At 41.9% G+C, this 12,362-nt stretch overlaps 2 protein-coding genes across 2 annotated transcripts; both read right to left on the minus strand.

Annotated features, from left to right (window-relative positions):
• Positions 1 to 3,944: 3,944 nt before the first annotated feature.
• Positions 3,945 to 4,516, minus strand: LOC141496096 (uncharacterized). Its single transcript, XM_074198229.1, has one exon. The coding sequence runs from the start codon at positions 4,450 to 4,452 to the stop codon at positions 4,051 to 4,053; it is 402 nt and encodes a 133-aa protein (XP_074054330.1). The 5' UTR covers positions 4,453 to 4,516; the 3' UTR covers positions 3,945 to 4,050.
• A 767-nt stretch (positions 4,517 to 5,283) lies between these two features.
• Positions 5,284 to 11,783, minus strand: LOC141496097 (whey acidic protein-like). Its single transcript, XM_074198231.1, has 5 exons — positions 11,686 to 11,783; positions 10,323 to 10,469; positions 9,835 to 9,999; positions 7,094 to 7,225; positions 5,284 to 5,437 (listed from the first exon to the last, which is right to left on the minus strand). Exons 1-5 carry the CDS (start codon positions 11,753 to 11,755, stop codon positions 5,376 to 5,378), a joined length of 576 nt encoding a protein of 191 aa, XP_074054332.1. The 5' UTR covers positions 11,756 to 11,783; the 3' UTR covers positions 5,284 to 5,375.
• Positions 11,784 to 12,362: the final 579 nt, after the last annotated feature.

Genomic DNA, 12,362 nt, shown 5'->3' on the forward strand with positions numbered 1-12,362 from the left:
GGTTTTGTCTACTCTCCTGGCTTGTGCTCTGGTTTTTGAATGACCACAAGCACCCCCCGCCGCCCTGGAGCTATGAGGAGGGTCCCTGCTCTGCTATGGCAGTAAAGCTCCCCTTTCTGAGACTGGGATCTGAGTATGGGCAAAGCAACAGAGTCCTGCCTCAGAAACAGATAACAGAGAGGCCTCTGCAGCCTCCCCTGACTTGTCTGTGGGCTAAGTGCTCTAGAAGTAGCTGGTAGGTGGTTCCGCAGGTGTGCTTCCAGTTCCTGGGCCTAGGGTTGCATTGAGGTCTGACCTGCACTAGATTGGGCTCCATGCTCACTCTTGTGTGGCAATTTTCCCACTGACCTTCCAAGTTGTCCTTGGCAATCCCTGTGCTGAGAGGTCTGGAAACTACTCCTGCTCCCACAGACCCAGGCATCCCCAGGGACCCAGGCATCCTGGGGATTGTACTTAGATGACTGGAGCTGATTCACTCTAGTGAATGGTCATTACTGAGCCACAGCACTGTGGCTCTTTCTAATACTGGTGTAAAAGACCTTTCCCAAGGATCTTTCAAGCTGTCCTGGGCTGGACACTCAGTCTTACCAGAATTTGGTTACAGTCATTATTTAAAGAACATAAAGAGTCATTTGGAATGGTTTGGGGGAGAGCTAGAATTTCCTGCCTCTTGGCTCTGCCCCCTCAGGATGACAATGTTAGAAGAACAATAGAATTACTCAAGCAGATTATAGACTAGACAGGGGTGAAAAAGGAGATAGTAGCAGAAAGCATATGAGAAATATAAGCAAGGAGAAGGAATTAGCCTCAATTTCTTTTGTACAATGTGGGTCAAGGTTCTCAGTTGAGAGTTGAGGAGAGGGGGATGAAAAGGAAGATATAATGAGTTTATGAGGGAGGTCTTGTAGGATTACCTAGCAGTCCTGAGGATCCATTTGAGGTTGTATAACTTAAATTTATAGTGGATCTAATCAGAATTATTAGTAATTTTCTCTACCTTCATTCAGCAAAATATGTGAAGGGAAGGAAGTGGATGGAGAGTAATCCAAGGCTGAGACTTGATAGTGAAATGCTGAAGGGGACAGTGTAGAGTTGAACTGTTACACCAAGGAATCAAGATTGGGGAAAAGAGGAGAGTGGATAATGCAGGGGAGTTGGGTTGGGAGGGAATTGAGGAGTCAAGGGGTTGCCAGTCATAGTGTGGAAAAGAATAGGGTTTGATCAGCGAAGGCAGTGGGATAGGTGGTTGGATAAGGGGACTTTAGAATTCTTGAACACAAAGGTGGTGCATTTGTGGGTGATGTCAAAATAAGGGTATGATACCAACCTTGGGTATGACTGAGGTTGAGTTAGAGAAGTAGATCATAAGGAGTGAGTAGATTGAGAAACTGAATGGTTGAATTTGTATATATATTTTTATATATGTATATCCCCTAATATGAGGGCAGGGGTTGGTCAGGAGAGGAAAAAAAATGTGAGTTCTGTATTAAACTTGTTTTATAGAATTAAGAAGTGGAGTTTTACATGTGATTATATGTAGTATTATATATGGCGATGTTTAAAGTTTCCAATACTTTCTTTCGCTTTTTGTGGGGCAATGGGGTTAAGTGACTTGCTCAAGGTCACACAACAAATAAGTATCAAGTGTCTGAGATTGGATTTGAACTTAGGTCCATCCTCCTTACTCCAGATCTGTTGCTCTATTATGCTGACTAGCTTCCCCGCAATACAGTTAAAAATATTAATTTTGCCATAAAATGTGAATTTTGCCATTAAAATAGCAATCAGTTTTTCAAATGCTTACTGTAAACAAGGGCTAAGATTTCATTTGCTTAGATATTTGGAATACAGTCTTATGAACTAGACAAAAAAATCAGAATGATAGTAACAAGTTTCAGTGCTGAATATGGTGATAGGATTGCAGCAGTTAACTCATGTTTGAAACAAGGTGGGGGAGCAAGAATATAATTTTAGTTCAAAACAACTAAGTACTCAGGTTCAAAATAAATTAAGACATCTTAAAAACAGATGATCACAATTCATTCTCAAGTCTATTGATTTCCTCTAGCAACCCACAGAATAAGCACATGTTCTGTTCAGCTTGAAAGAATCAGACATTTTGCAACATTGACATCATAGGACAGTTGCTTATAACTAGATCTCTGATGCCAAACTTTATCTTCCACCTCTCACAAACCATCATCATCATCATATAATTGTCTAAGCAATTTAATTTCTGCTCATACTATTTTTGTCAGTGTTGGGTCCAAGACTATCTCTGGAGTTTCAAAAGTAGGGATTGGTGGTAACAAACTCCAAATTAGGTAAAAGGGTTTTTTTGGCGAAGTCAAAAAATGGGTTTCTCAGAGTTATAGTTAACTTTTAACTGAAATGTCATGCTAGGATTTTTTCCAGTGGAAGACAATGTATTTCTCCTTGATTTCTATTTTTATTGTCCACTTTGTTGCCACTCAACATTTCGATATAACTTCACATGCTCTTGTACCTGATCTCTAGCTGGTAAGTAGCTCTCTACTTAAACATGTAAACTCTACTTAACCATTAAACATGTACACTGAGTTTGAATGCAATAACTTTCTCAGATCATCAAATTCCTCTCATGGCCAAATGTGTCATTTATGTTGAATTTGATAGGACCTCTGTTAATAAGGAACACAATGGGATGGACCTTAACACCCAAGATGGCTTTGTACTTTTTAAATGCACCATCAAATGGTTTTTACCAATATGATATTTCTAGTATCATTACCAATTAATACAAGTTTGATCTAAACTCAGGGTTCTCCTTTGGGGACCATATGATGAAGGAAGTTTCTTCAGACCTGCCTGACAGAACAATGGAAAGATGACAGAAGCACAATTTCCATCAATGTTAATTTTAAAGTCACTAAGAAGGAAAGGGAGAAAGACTATCAGTCATGGGAAAAAAAAGATAGGAAAATGCCAAGGGTTTGGTTGTTCAGGAGGGAGTAGTACATTTGAATTGCATTACTGCAAGCATAAAGAGCATGGTCTTTCTTGGCTTCTTATGGCTCCATGAAATAAGAATGGGAAAACAGGTGACCTAGCAGGCTGCTAGGTATGCAGCATCATTGAGGTAAAAGAAAGCCAGGTTTCTGGAAATGAAGTTGGAATTTTCCATTTTCCATTTTTGTTGCAGTTTTTTACATTTAGTAGGATTCTAATTCTTGTTGACAGAAACCTTTGTTGCCTAGCAGTAAAAACACAAAAAAGGAAGACTGACAAATTTGAAAAAGCACAAATTACTATATGCTATATACATATAATGCAACAAATGGAAAATGGGGCAGCTAAATGGCATAGTGGTTAAGAGTGCTGGCCCTGATGTCAGGAAGACTCATCTGAGTTCAAATCTGGCCTCAGGTGTTTCCTAGCCCTGTGATCCTGATCAAGTCAGTTAAACTTGTTTGGCTCAGTTCCTCCTCTTTAAAATAAGCGAGAGAAGGAAATGGCAAATTACTCCTGTAACTTTGGCAAGAAAACCACAAATGGATCATAGAGTCATACATGACAAAAATGACTGATGAACCACATCGGTAGATGGAACAGGGACTGGATCTTTCAGGGATCAGAAAGGAATGATATTGAGAGATCTGGACTCTGCTCCCATATTCATCCCTCTAAATTAAATCCTACATTTAAAGATGCACAGTTCTCTCCTACCATAATATAACACAGTTCAACTTGATTTCATTCTAAGTAGGGCTGAGGATTCCTGTAGGTGAATGGTAGGAGATGAAATTAGGGAAGATGATCTTGGGCCTTGCAGGCTTGGTCAAGGATAGCCCTTAAAGAACCAAGAGATCAGCTCTTACTCCATGAAACATGACCACAGTATGAAAGATAAATGACACACGACCACAGCTCTAGAAGTGGGATTTACAAAGGGAATGAGTCTGAAATATGTTGCCTTGGACTTTTAATATCTTTAATAAGTTTACATGATGAAATTGGGAGGACCCAGATAACAGAAATGGCTACAAGACTCTGGGCTCTCTCCAAATTGACTCACTTGGCCTTCACAGGACTCTGGTAGTTGTGGGCCTTTGATGGCTGTAGCCGTGAATGGAGTTGAGGAAAGACTCCATCTTGTGAAATGGTGACTTGGCCAAAGAGCCGGTTGAGCTCTGCATCATTGAGTATAGCCAGTTGCAAATGGCAAGGAGCGATGCGGCTTTTTTTGTTGTCACTGGCAGCATTGCCAGCCAGCACCAGGATCTCGGCAGTCAGGTACTCCAGGACTGCAGCTAGGAAAACAGGAGCCTCTGGGGATAGTCTCTGAGCATAGTGGCCCTGGCGCAGAAAGCGTTCCACACGGCTCACAGGGAAATGTAGTTGAGCTCTTAAGGAACGTGATCGGCTTCGGCCTCGGGGAAGTGATGGTCCTTGCTGATACCGCTTATCTGGCATAATGTTATCCTAAGATCTTCTGGCATCCCCAACTAGTCCTAGCACCTATGTTAGGTTCCCCGAACAGGGACCCTTTTATATTCTCAGACTCACTATTTCAATTGGCCAGTAGTTAACCAATGGGGAGCCAGGGACCCATTGTGAGATGAGACACTCATCCTGGCTAGTTGTGATATCATTACCTTCTACTTTCCTGCCAATTTGTTCCACCTGGGCTCCTTTCCTTAGACTCTTCTTTTCCCATCATGGGATTACAATTTCCTATGAGGAGGCAGAACCATTAAGTTCTTCATCCTTCACAGAAGCTAGCTTTTCCATAATCTAGACCCTAACTCATCACTAGTTATTCAGGGAATATATTGTCTTATTGCTAGCACATCTCTTTCCCAAATATTACTTCTAATCAAAATGCTGTGTTCAATGGTCTCATAATGTGTGCTTTGTTGTATCACCTCCCCTTCCATGTCCTCTTTCATTTTCTTCAATCCCACCCACCCTTCAGTGCCCAATTTTATTCTCTTCTCAATGAAGCAAGCCTTTCTTGAACACCATGGCCTATTGTGATCTCTCACCTCACTTATTGGTTTTTGTCATTTATGTATTATTCCTATACTCTTGGTTTGTTATACTGAGCAATTTATCTCTTCTACTGATATTTAAACACATATTAATGTCTTTTCCCAAGATCAGGGCAACAGAATGGTCAATAGATAACTAGGACTCTTAAAAACCTATGATTATGAGGTATATGACTGTACAAAAAGGAATCAAAAAAGGAAAAGAGAAGTCAGAGGGAAGAGACATCATCCATCATTCAGAGTTAATGCCTTTATTAACCTGTATGGATTGGAGCCCCAAGAAAAAAAGATAGCTGGACTTCCAGGAGTAGACTATTGGAGTTGTTTGTTGTCTTGGTTCAGTCCTTAGAAAGGTAGGATGGTGCCTTCCTCTTGGTAAAAGCTTCTGGTTACTGCTTCTTGCTCCTCTGGAAAGGGAACAAAGGAACCACTCAGACTCATGAAAGGGAATGGTTACAGAACTCGAGTCAGGGAAGTGGAATGACAAGGGAAGAAGCTTGAGGTGAGGGAGATTCAAGCAAGAGGATGTTCTCTAGCTTGACAGAAGGGGTCAGAATGGAAGGAGAGCTTTCAAGGCTAGGGCCTGAATAGGTCCTAGAAAAAAAGTGCCAGGGAGGGCCTGGGGAGGCATGAGGTAGATGGTAGAAGAGAAAATGCACTGGATTGAAAGTCAGAACTACATTGGGCAAGTTGATAGACTTCTTTTTTTTTTAAACAACACATTTTATTTGATTTTTTTATAGTTTTTTTTTTTTTTGCAAGGCAATGGGGTTAAATGGCTTGCCCAAGGCCATACAGCTAGGTAATTATTAAGTGTCTGAGACCGGATTTGAACTCAGGTCCTCCTGACTCCAGGGCTGGTGCTCTATTCACTGTGCCACCTAGCCGCCCCAAGTTGATAGATTTCTGTGGAACTTAATAACTTCAGGTCTAACTCCTATAATCCTATAACCTGGGTCTGTGACCCCACTCCATCACTAACTTGTAAGACTTCAAGCAAACTACCTAATGTCATTGAACCAATTTCCTCACCTGAGAAATGGTCATAGTTGTCCTTTCTCTGCTTTTACCCCAATGATATTGATGGGACTAGGAGAAAGTGATTTGTTTCATGAATATAAAGTTGTATTATTGGTAGTGATGATGAAAAGGAAAAAGTGTTACCATAAAAGGTACCTATCCTGGTACCGCTCCAGGACCAGAAGACAGGAAGGAAGGAGGTATTGTCTTTGATGGTTCCAATCCAGGAAACATCAGCCTGAAAGGCTAAAAGGTGAGTTGGTGTGTATGTGTGTATGAATTGGTATGTGCTGGTGATGGTGATAATAGGTATAAGGTAATAGGTATAAGAGGAAAGAACTGATGATTCTCTTTCTTATCCAATCTGGCCTTATAGCTTTCAAAGATTCCCAAGTCCTATGCCTCCATTCTCTATTCCTGGACACTTTATTTTCCTAAAATATTCAGCCTTTACATATACACTCAAAGTCTTTGAATCTAATCTAATAGTCTAATCTAATAATCTAATCTAATACAAAGAAGATTCAGTTCTGGTCTCTATCCTCTAGGAAAGGAGAAAAATCTTACTTAGGAATCAGTGGACCAGAGTTTACATGTTAACTCTGATATTCCTCAATTTCCTCATCTGTTTAAAAAAAGAGGGGCTTGGGGGCAGCTAGGTGGCACAGTGGATAGAGCACCGGCTCTGGAGTCAGGAGGACCTGAGTTCAAATCCAAACTCAGACATTTAATTACCTAGCTGTGTGGCCTTAGGCAAGTCACTTAACCCCATTTGCCTTGCAAAAAAAAAAGAGGGGCTTGATCTAGACCACCTCTAGGGAACACCCTTCTAGGTCTAGCTTTATATTCTTACAAACCTTCCCATACATTGTGCTTGGGGTCTTATACTAGCCTTCCTGACTCTTTCCCATCTAACCCATCAGATTAATCTATACCATTGCTCTCTTCATTTAAGGCTGATTCCAAATACAGACTTTTCAGCTAGACCCACTGAAGAATGAACAATGATTTTTATGTTTCCACTAATGGTGGTTAATTCTTACCTGGGAAAGGTTCCAGACACCTCTGACCACAGCCAGTGGAACAACACTTTTGCTCTCCTTTACAATGAGAATCTTGGAGACAGGGCCTACTAATGGGGCAAATCTCAGTCTCAGGGCATCGACCAGCCTTAACTGTGAGGGGATTAGGGAGGGAGAGAGGGTGGATTAGAGGACTCAGACTTGAGCTTTGTTATCAGAATGGGCTAGAGAGGACCTGCCTAGAAGCAGCCTTGCAGGGGCAGTAGCATTTGAAAGGGTTTCATTGGTCCAAAATTACCAGACACAAGACTATAGTTGAGTGATGAATTTGGAATCAAAAGACTTGGGTTCAAGTCCAAACTCTGCTTCTTATTGCTTGCATGATCTCAGGCAAATGATTTATTCTTTCAAGGCCTTGGTTTCCTCATCTATAAAACGAGGGAATTAGAGGACAGTTATCCCTTCCACATTGTATCATTGCCCATTGTGGTTTCACTATATCATGGGAATTTGGGTTGAGTTTTGCAAAAGCTACAGACAACACTTGAAGGCCCACAGATGACCCCAGAGCCCATGACCAAAAGTTTAATCCAAATTTGACAATGAGATGCTGTAAATATCTCATAAAAAAAGAAAAAAATTCAGACTTCTACTCTGGTATGAAGGGAAGGCCAAAAAATTTTACTCAGATTGAGGGGGAATGCTGTATCCCTAACTCCCCTGATGTGGAAGGGATTAATGCAGATTACAGAAAGGCCTTACTTAGTCTGAAACAATTTTTATACTTTGATATTTCTGTCCTAAATCTCAGGTTAGATTCACTAGGGTTAAGATTGTTTGTCCAATTTGATCAAAGGAAGAAGTCAATCATAGATACCTAGAGTGGGAAGAGACAGGAGAAATCACTTCAGACAGACTATGAGACAGGAAGGACTTCACTCATCCCCTGTCTCTCCCCAACACACATACTTTAATTCCTAGTTAATTTATTATCCTGAATAAGTTTTCCTAGAGAAAACTTGTGTGTCTGTAGGTTGTGATATCAGCTAAGGTCTTTCAAAAGATGTAATTTTTTTAATCACAGTATTAATGAATATCAAAACAGATTTTTTTTCTTCAGGTTGCTTTCATCTCCAATACCTTTTTGGTCTCTTCTGACTTGGAGGAGTCACTAAAAGATTCTCTCTACATTACAAATCCTCTGTTTCCCTCCCAGCACCTGGCATCAATTCTCCTTGGATCTGAGCTTTTCTATTTAGCACAGGGAAAAGAATTAAGACCTTCCTGAGGACTTTGGTGTGATCTAGTCCTATCTCTTCACTTTACAGAGGAGATAAGATATGATGTACCCAAGGCCAAACAAGTAAAATGTGGCAGAGCAGAGATTGGAGAAGACATGGAAATACTCTGGAGGACAGGAACAGCATTTTAGTGACAAACTCACACTACAGCCTTCAGAATGGAAATACCAGGACAGAAACAATAGATTTAAGGGTTAGGGAAGGATGCTCCTTTCTTTTCCTTTTCACCTCTATCCCCACACCAGCCTCACTTGGTCCACTTGCTTCCAGGCTCTTCCCAAACAAATCCTCATCAACTTCACTTACATAAAACATTGTCTTCATCATACTGTACAGATTTGTGCACAAGCTCCTTAGGTGGGCATTTAAGCACCTTGAAAGGGTGAATACCCTAGTCTCAGAGAAGGGGAGGACCCAGAGCAGCTCTGATTTATTGCTTAGTCAGGCCTGTGAGTCCATATGTATAATCACTTTACTCCTACCTCTCCCCTCCCCTGTTGTGCCTGCAAGTGGGCTCACTCTTGGGCTCCTGGGCTCACTCTCCACTTAGAACTCCCATGAGAGAGAGAGAGAGGCTTGATTGTTTTCATTTGGAAACAAGCCCAGTGAATTCATTTGTGAGAGCTGCTGGGCAAGGAAGGTCTTCCCATTACTATTTGAGAGCTACTTCCTCCCTTGATTGAGATTGATGTTTGTCCTGAAGAAGACCATGACACCATGCAAGTGAGTTAGATTTGAGGCGGGATGGGGCTGTGCAAAGTAACCAGCCTCATTTTCTTCTCCAAAGCCATTTAGGTCCAGTGACTAAATATGGATCAGGATGACTGGAGATGGTTCTGAGGTCCACATTTTATTTCCTGCTGCCCTTGGAGAGTGCAAGAAAGTAGTTAACCCCTCCCATCTGGGTAGAGAAAATTTAATTTCTCTCAAACCATAGGTCATGAGTTCTAATTTCAACTCTTCTACTTGGAAAAGTCATTTACTCCTGTGGACTTCAGTTTCCTCATCTGTAAAATGAGGAGATGGGGTGGGTTTGATAACTACTAGGAGCCTTATTACTCTACATCTATGAGCCTGGTCTGGCTCCCAACCTACCACTTCACTAATTCTCTGACCCTCATGTTCCCACCAATAAAATGGAGGTAAATGGTACTTGAATTTCATATCTTGCAGGTTATTTATATAAGACTTTAAGGTTTTAAAAGCACTTTAAAATATTTGATCTACACATACCTGTGAGGAAAGTACTATTATTCTTCCTATCTTGCAGATGGGGAAGGCTGAGAAACATTAATTGACTTGTCTAAGGTCACACAACTGGTAAGTGTCAGAGGCAAGATTTGAACTCAGGTTTTTCAAACTAAAGGCCCAGCAGGTTCTCTCTGCTACTCGGCAGCCTTAAAGGCAAGCACCTTTGAAACCGTAAACTTGCTTTAGAAACATATAGGAAATCATTATTACCTTTGATAGGCATGACACAAGTTCGACCACAAAAGCTAGCACAACACTTAGCCCTTCCATCACAGTCCTGGTCAGTATTGCAATTCTTATTGCAAAGTTGATTGAGCTGGTACTCCTCCAAGGAGGAGGAAGAAGAAGTTGCCAGAGGGCACATACCATCCGTCTCTGGAAGAGAACAGAACCAGTGGTTGTGGTGGGATAGGTGGTTTCCTTCTTCTCCTATACTGACCTATCTATCCTAGCTCTATTTCTACTTGCTCAGGGGTCTTAGGTAGGGTGGAGTTATGTCTTTTCCAGGTAGTCCTCCCTGATCTGGAGGAGTTAGGGTGAGCTGAAGTACACAGAGCACTGTCTTCACTTCTAATTCTCTATCTACTACCCATCCCCATAACTATTTAGCAAGACAACTTGAGGGGGGAATCACAGGGTCTTAGCCTCCATGGGCCCAGAGGCAGAGATCATTTCCATACCAAAGCAAATTTTCTTACCTTGGGTGGTGTTTATACACAACCAGTTGCAGCCCTGTTGGCAGCATTTCAGGTTTTGGGGGCAGCTGGTATCATTGTTGCACATCTTTTTACAACCAGTTATGTCTGGCAAGACCTGGTGGAAGTCTGGGCAGGACCCAGCCTTCTCTGCAATGAACAGGATCTATGAGTGCTGTCAACTTCTCTACTCTGGAAGGTAAGTCCTGCTGCTTCTCTCCTGACACCTTAACACTCCCCAACTTTTGTTCTGTCCCCTCCACTTCTATTTCCTCTTTCTACCCCTCCTCCCTCTCATCCTGACACCTTTCATGAAGATAGGTTCCAAAGGTCCCCTCCAGGTCTCAATCCTTTTCTCCCATGACAAGCCATTCTCCATCTCTCTACCTATTGAATCATTCTCATCAAGTTTAGATGCCACCTCCTCCTTGAACATTTCCCTGATATATTCTCCTAAGGGTTCTCTTCTATAACAGATCTCCTTTTTGCTTGGCATACTTTAAAATATGTGTTTTCCCTATCCTTTCCCCCTTCCTCTTCTTAGATTGCCAGCTCTAGTTCTTCATCTTTGAAGTCCTGATGTGTACTGCCAAACAGTAGTTGTTGAATATCAGTTTGTTGAATTGGATCCCTTTTATCCCCCTCTCTCCTTTCCGATTTATCTCCTTCCATCTTCTTCCTTTTCCTCCTCTTCTCTCCCCAATCTTTTGTTACTCTTGTCAGGAAGTTACTTTGGTGTAAAGAGGTGGAAAGAAAAGCAAAGTTTTTCCCAGGGACTGAGCAGATCAGGGAGACATGAGAAGACAGGGAGGTCCTAGGACTGGAAGAAATTAAAATTTTGGGGAATGGGAACTGGAAATAAAATGTGGGGGTGAGGAGAGAAGAGAAAGGGGTAGGGAGATGGATTGGTGGATCATGAGAGTACTGCTCTAATAAAACTGAAAGTTGGAATGTGAACTAGAAAATACCCACTTCCATCCAACCTCCTCATCTCATGGGTAAAGAAAGAGAAATACAGAGAGACATAGGGACCTCCTGGAAGTCACAAAACTAGAGGGTGTTAGAAAGCCAGTATTGGAACTCTTGTTTCCTGGATAACACCCCATAAATACTAGGGATCCTTGGGGTCAAGAATGGTTGGTAACCAATGGAGCCATTATCTGTCTTGGACTAATCTTCATCCCTCTGCCCTCCCAGTGCATCTCCCTTCCACCTTCTCTTCACATTCTAGATGGACAAACTATGACTATAGGGCATAGGAGCTAGGGACCAAGGGATGGCCCAGGGCAAAGGGTGGAGGTAGGGTTAAGAAGGAAGAGGAGACAACCAAGGAGGGGAACATCTCCAGCAATTTCAGATCTCCTACCTATTGAATTCTGAGCTGCCCGTGCTCCTAGGGCCAGTAGGACCAAGGTCAAAATCTGCACTGACTGCATCTTGAGGCAATGGCTCTATAGTGCTGGGCTCTGGTAGTGGTTGAATGGTCATCCTAGCTGCTCCAGCAGAATTTAAAAGAGAGCTAGATTCAAGGGTTGGGAGGGAGGGGCCAGGAAAGGTGGAGCAAAAAGTAGAGAAGAGGGAAGGGGAGAAGCAGGACAGCTGGTTCTCCTGGAAGTTCCTGGTTTGGGGGAGGAGAGGAGAGTAAGAACCCTAAACTGGGAGCCAGAAGACTTCCCCTTCCCCAATTTTTAAGCCAATTAGTTGTATGACTATGGACTTCATGGATCAGAGCCTCAGTTTCTTCATGTATTAAATGGGGCTTCATAGGGTAAAATACGAAATAGCTCAGTCCTACAAGGATCTGTGTTGCTCAATAATGCAGACTAAATTTCTTCCATTCTTTTTAATCATTAGTCTCATGTGACCCCCCTCACCACTCCTCAGAAATCTATCTTCTGGTAGATAGTCTCTCCTATGACAGATGTACACAATTCAACTTTGGTGTTGCAATCCAAAGCCTTTCCAGTTTGACAGGACTTGCCATTGAGTCTTTTATCCTTTAAAAACCTGGCACAATATGTTATAGAAAGCTTAGGGAAAAAA

Source organism: Macrotis lagotis, chromosome 8 (assembly GCF_037893015.1).
Source record: "Macrotis lagotis isolate mMagLag1 chromosome 8, bilby.v1.9.chrom.fasta, whole genome shotgun sequence".
Lineage (NCBI taxonomy): Eukaryota > Metazoa > Chordata > Mammalia > Peramelemorphia > Peramelidae > Macrotis > Macrotis lagotis.

What these genes read in the sequence shown, in the direction of transcription:
- LOC141496097 (XM_074198231.1), bottom strand. Translation starts at nt 11,755, where the DNA reads ATGCAGTCAGTGCAGATTTTGACCTTGGTCCTACTGGCCCTAGGAGCA. An exon ending in GGCAGCTCAGAATTCAATAG is followed by an intron (nt 10,470 to 11,685) that starts GTAGGAGATCTG and finishes TGTTCATTGCAG; the next exon opens with AGAAGGCTGGGTCCTGCCCA. An exon ending in TTGTGTCATGCCTATCAAAG is followed by an intron (nt 7,226 to 9,834) that starts GTAATAATGATT and finishes ATCCCCTCACAG; the next exon opens with TTAAGGCTGGTCGATGCCCT.
- LOC141496096 (XM_074198229.1), bottom strand. Translation starts at nt 4,452, where the DNA reads ATGCCAGATAAGCGGTATCAGCAAGGACCATCACTTCCCCGAGGCCGA.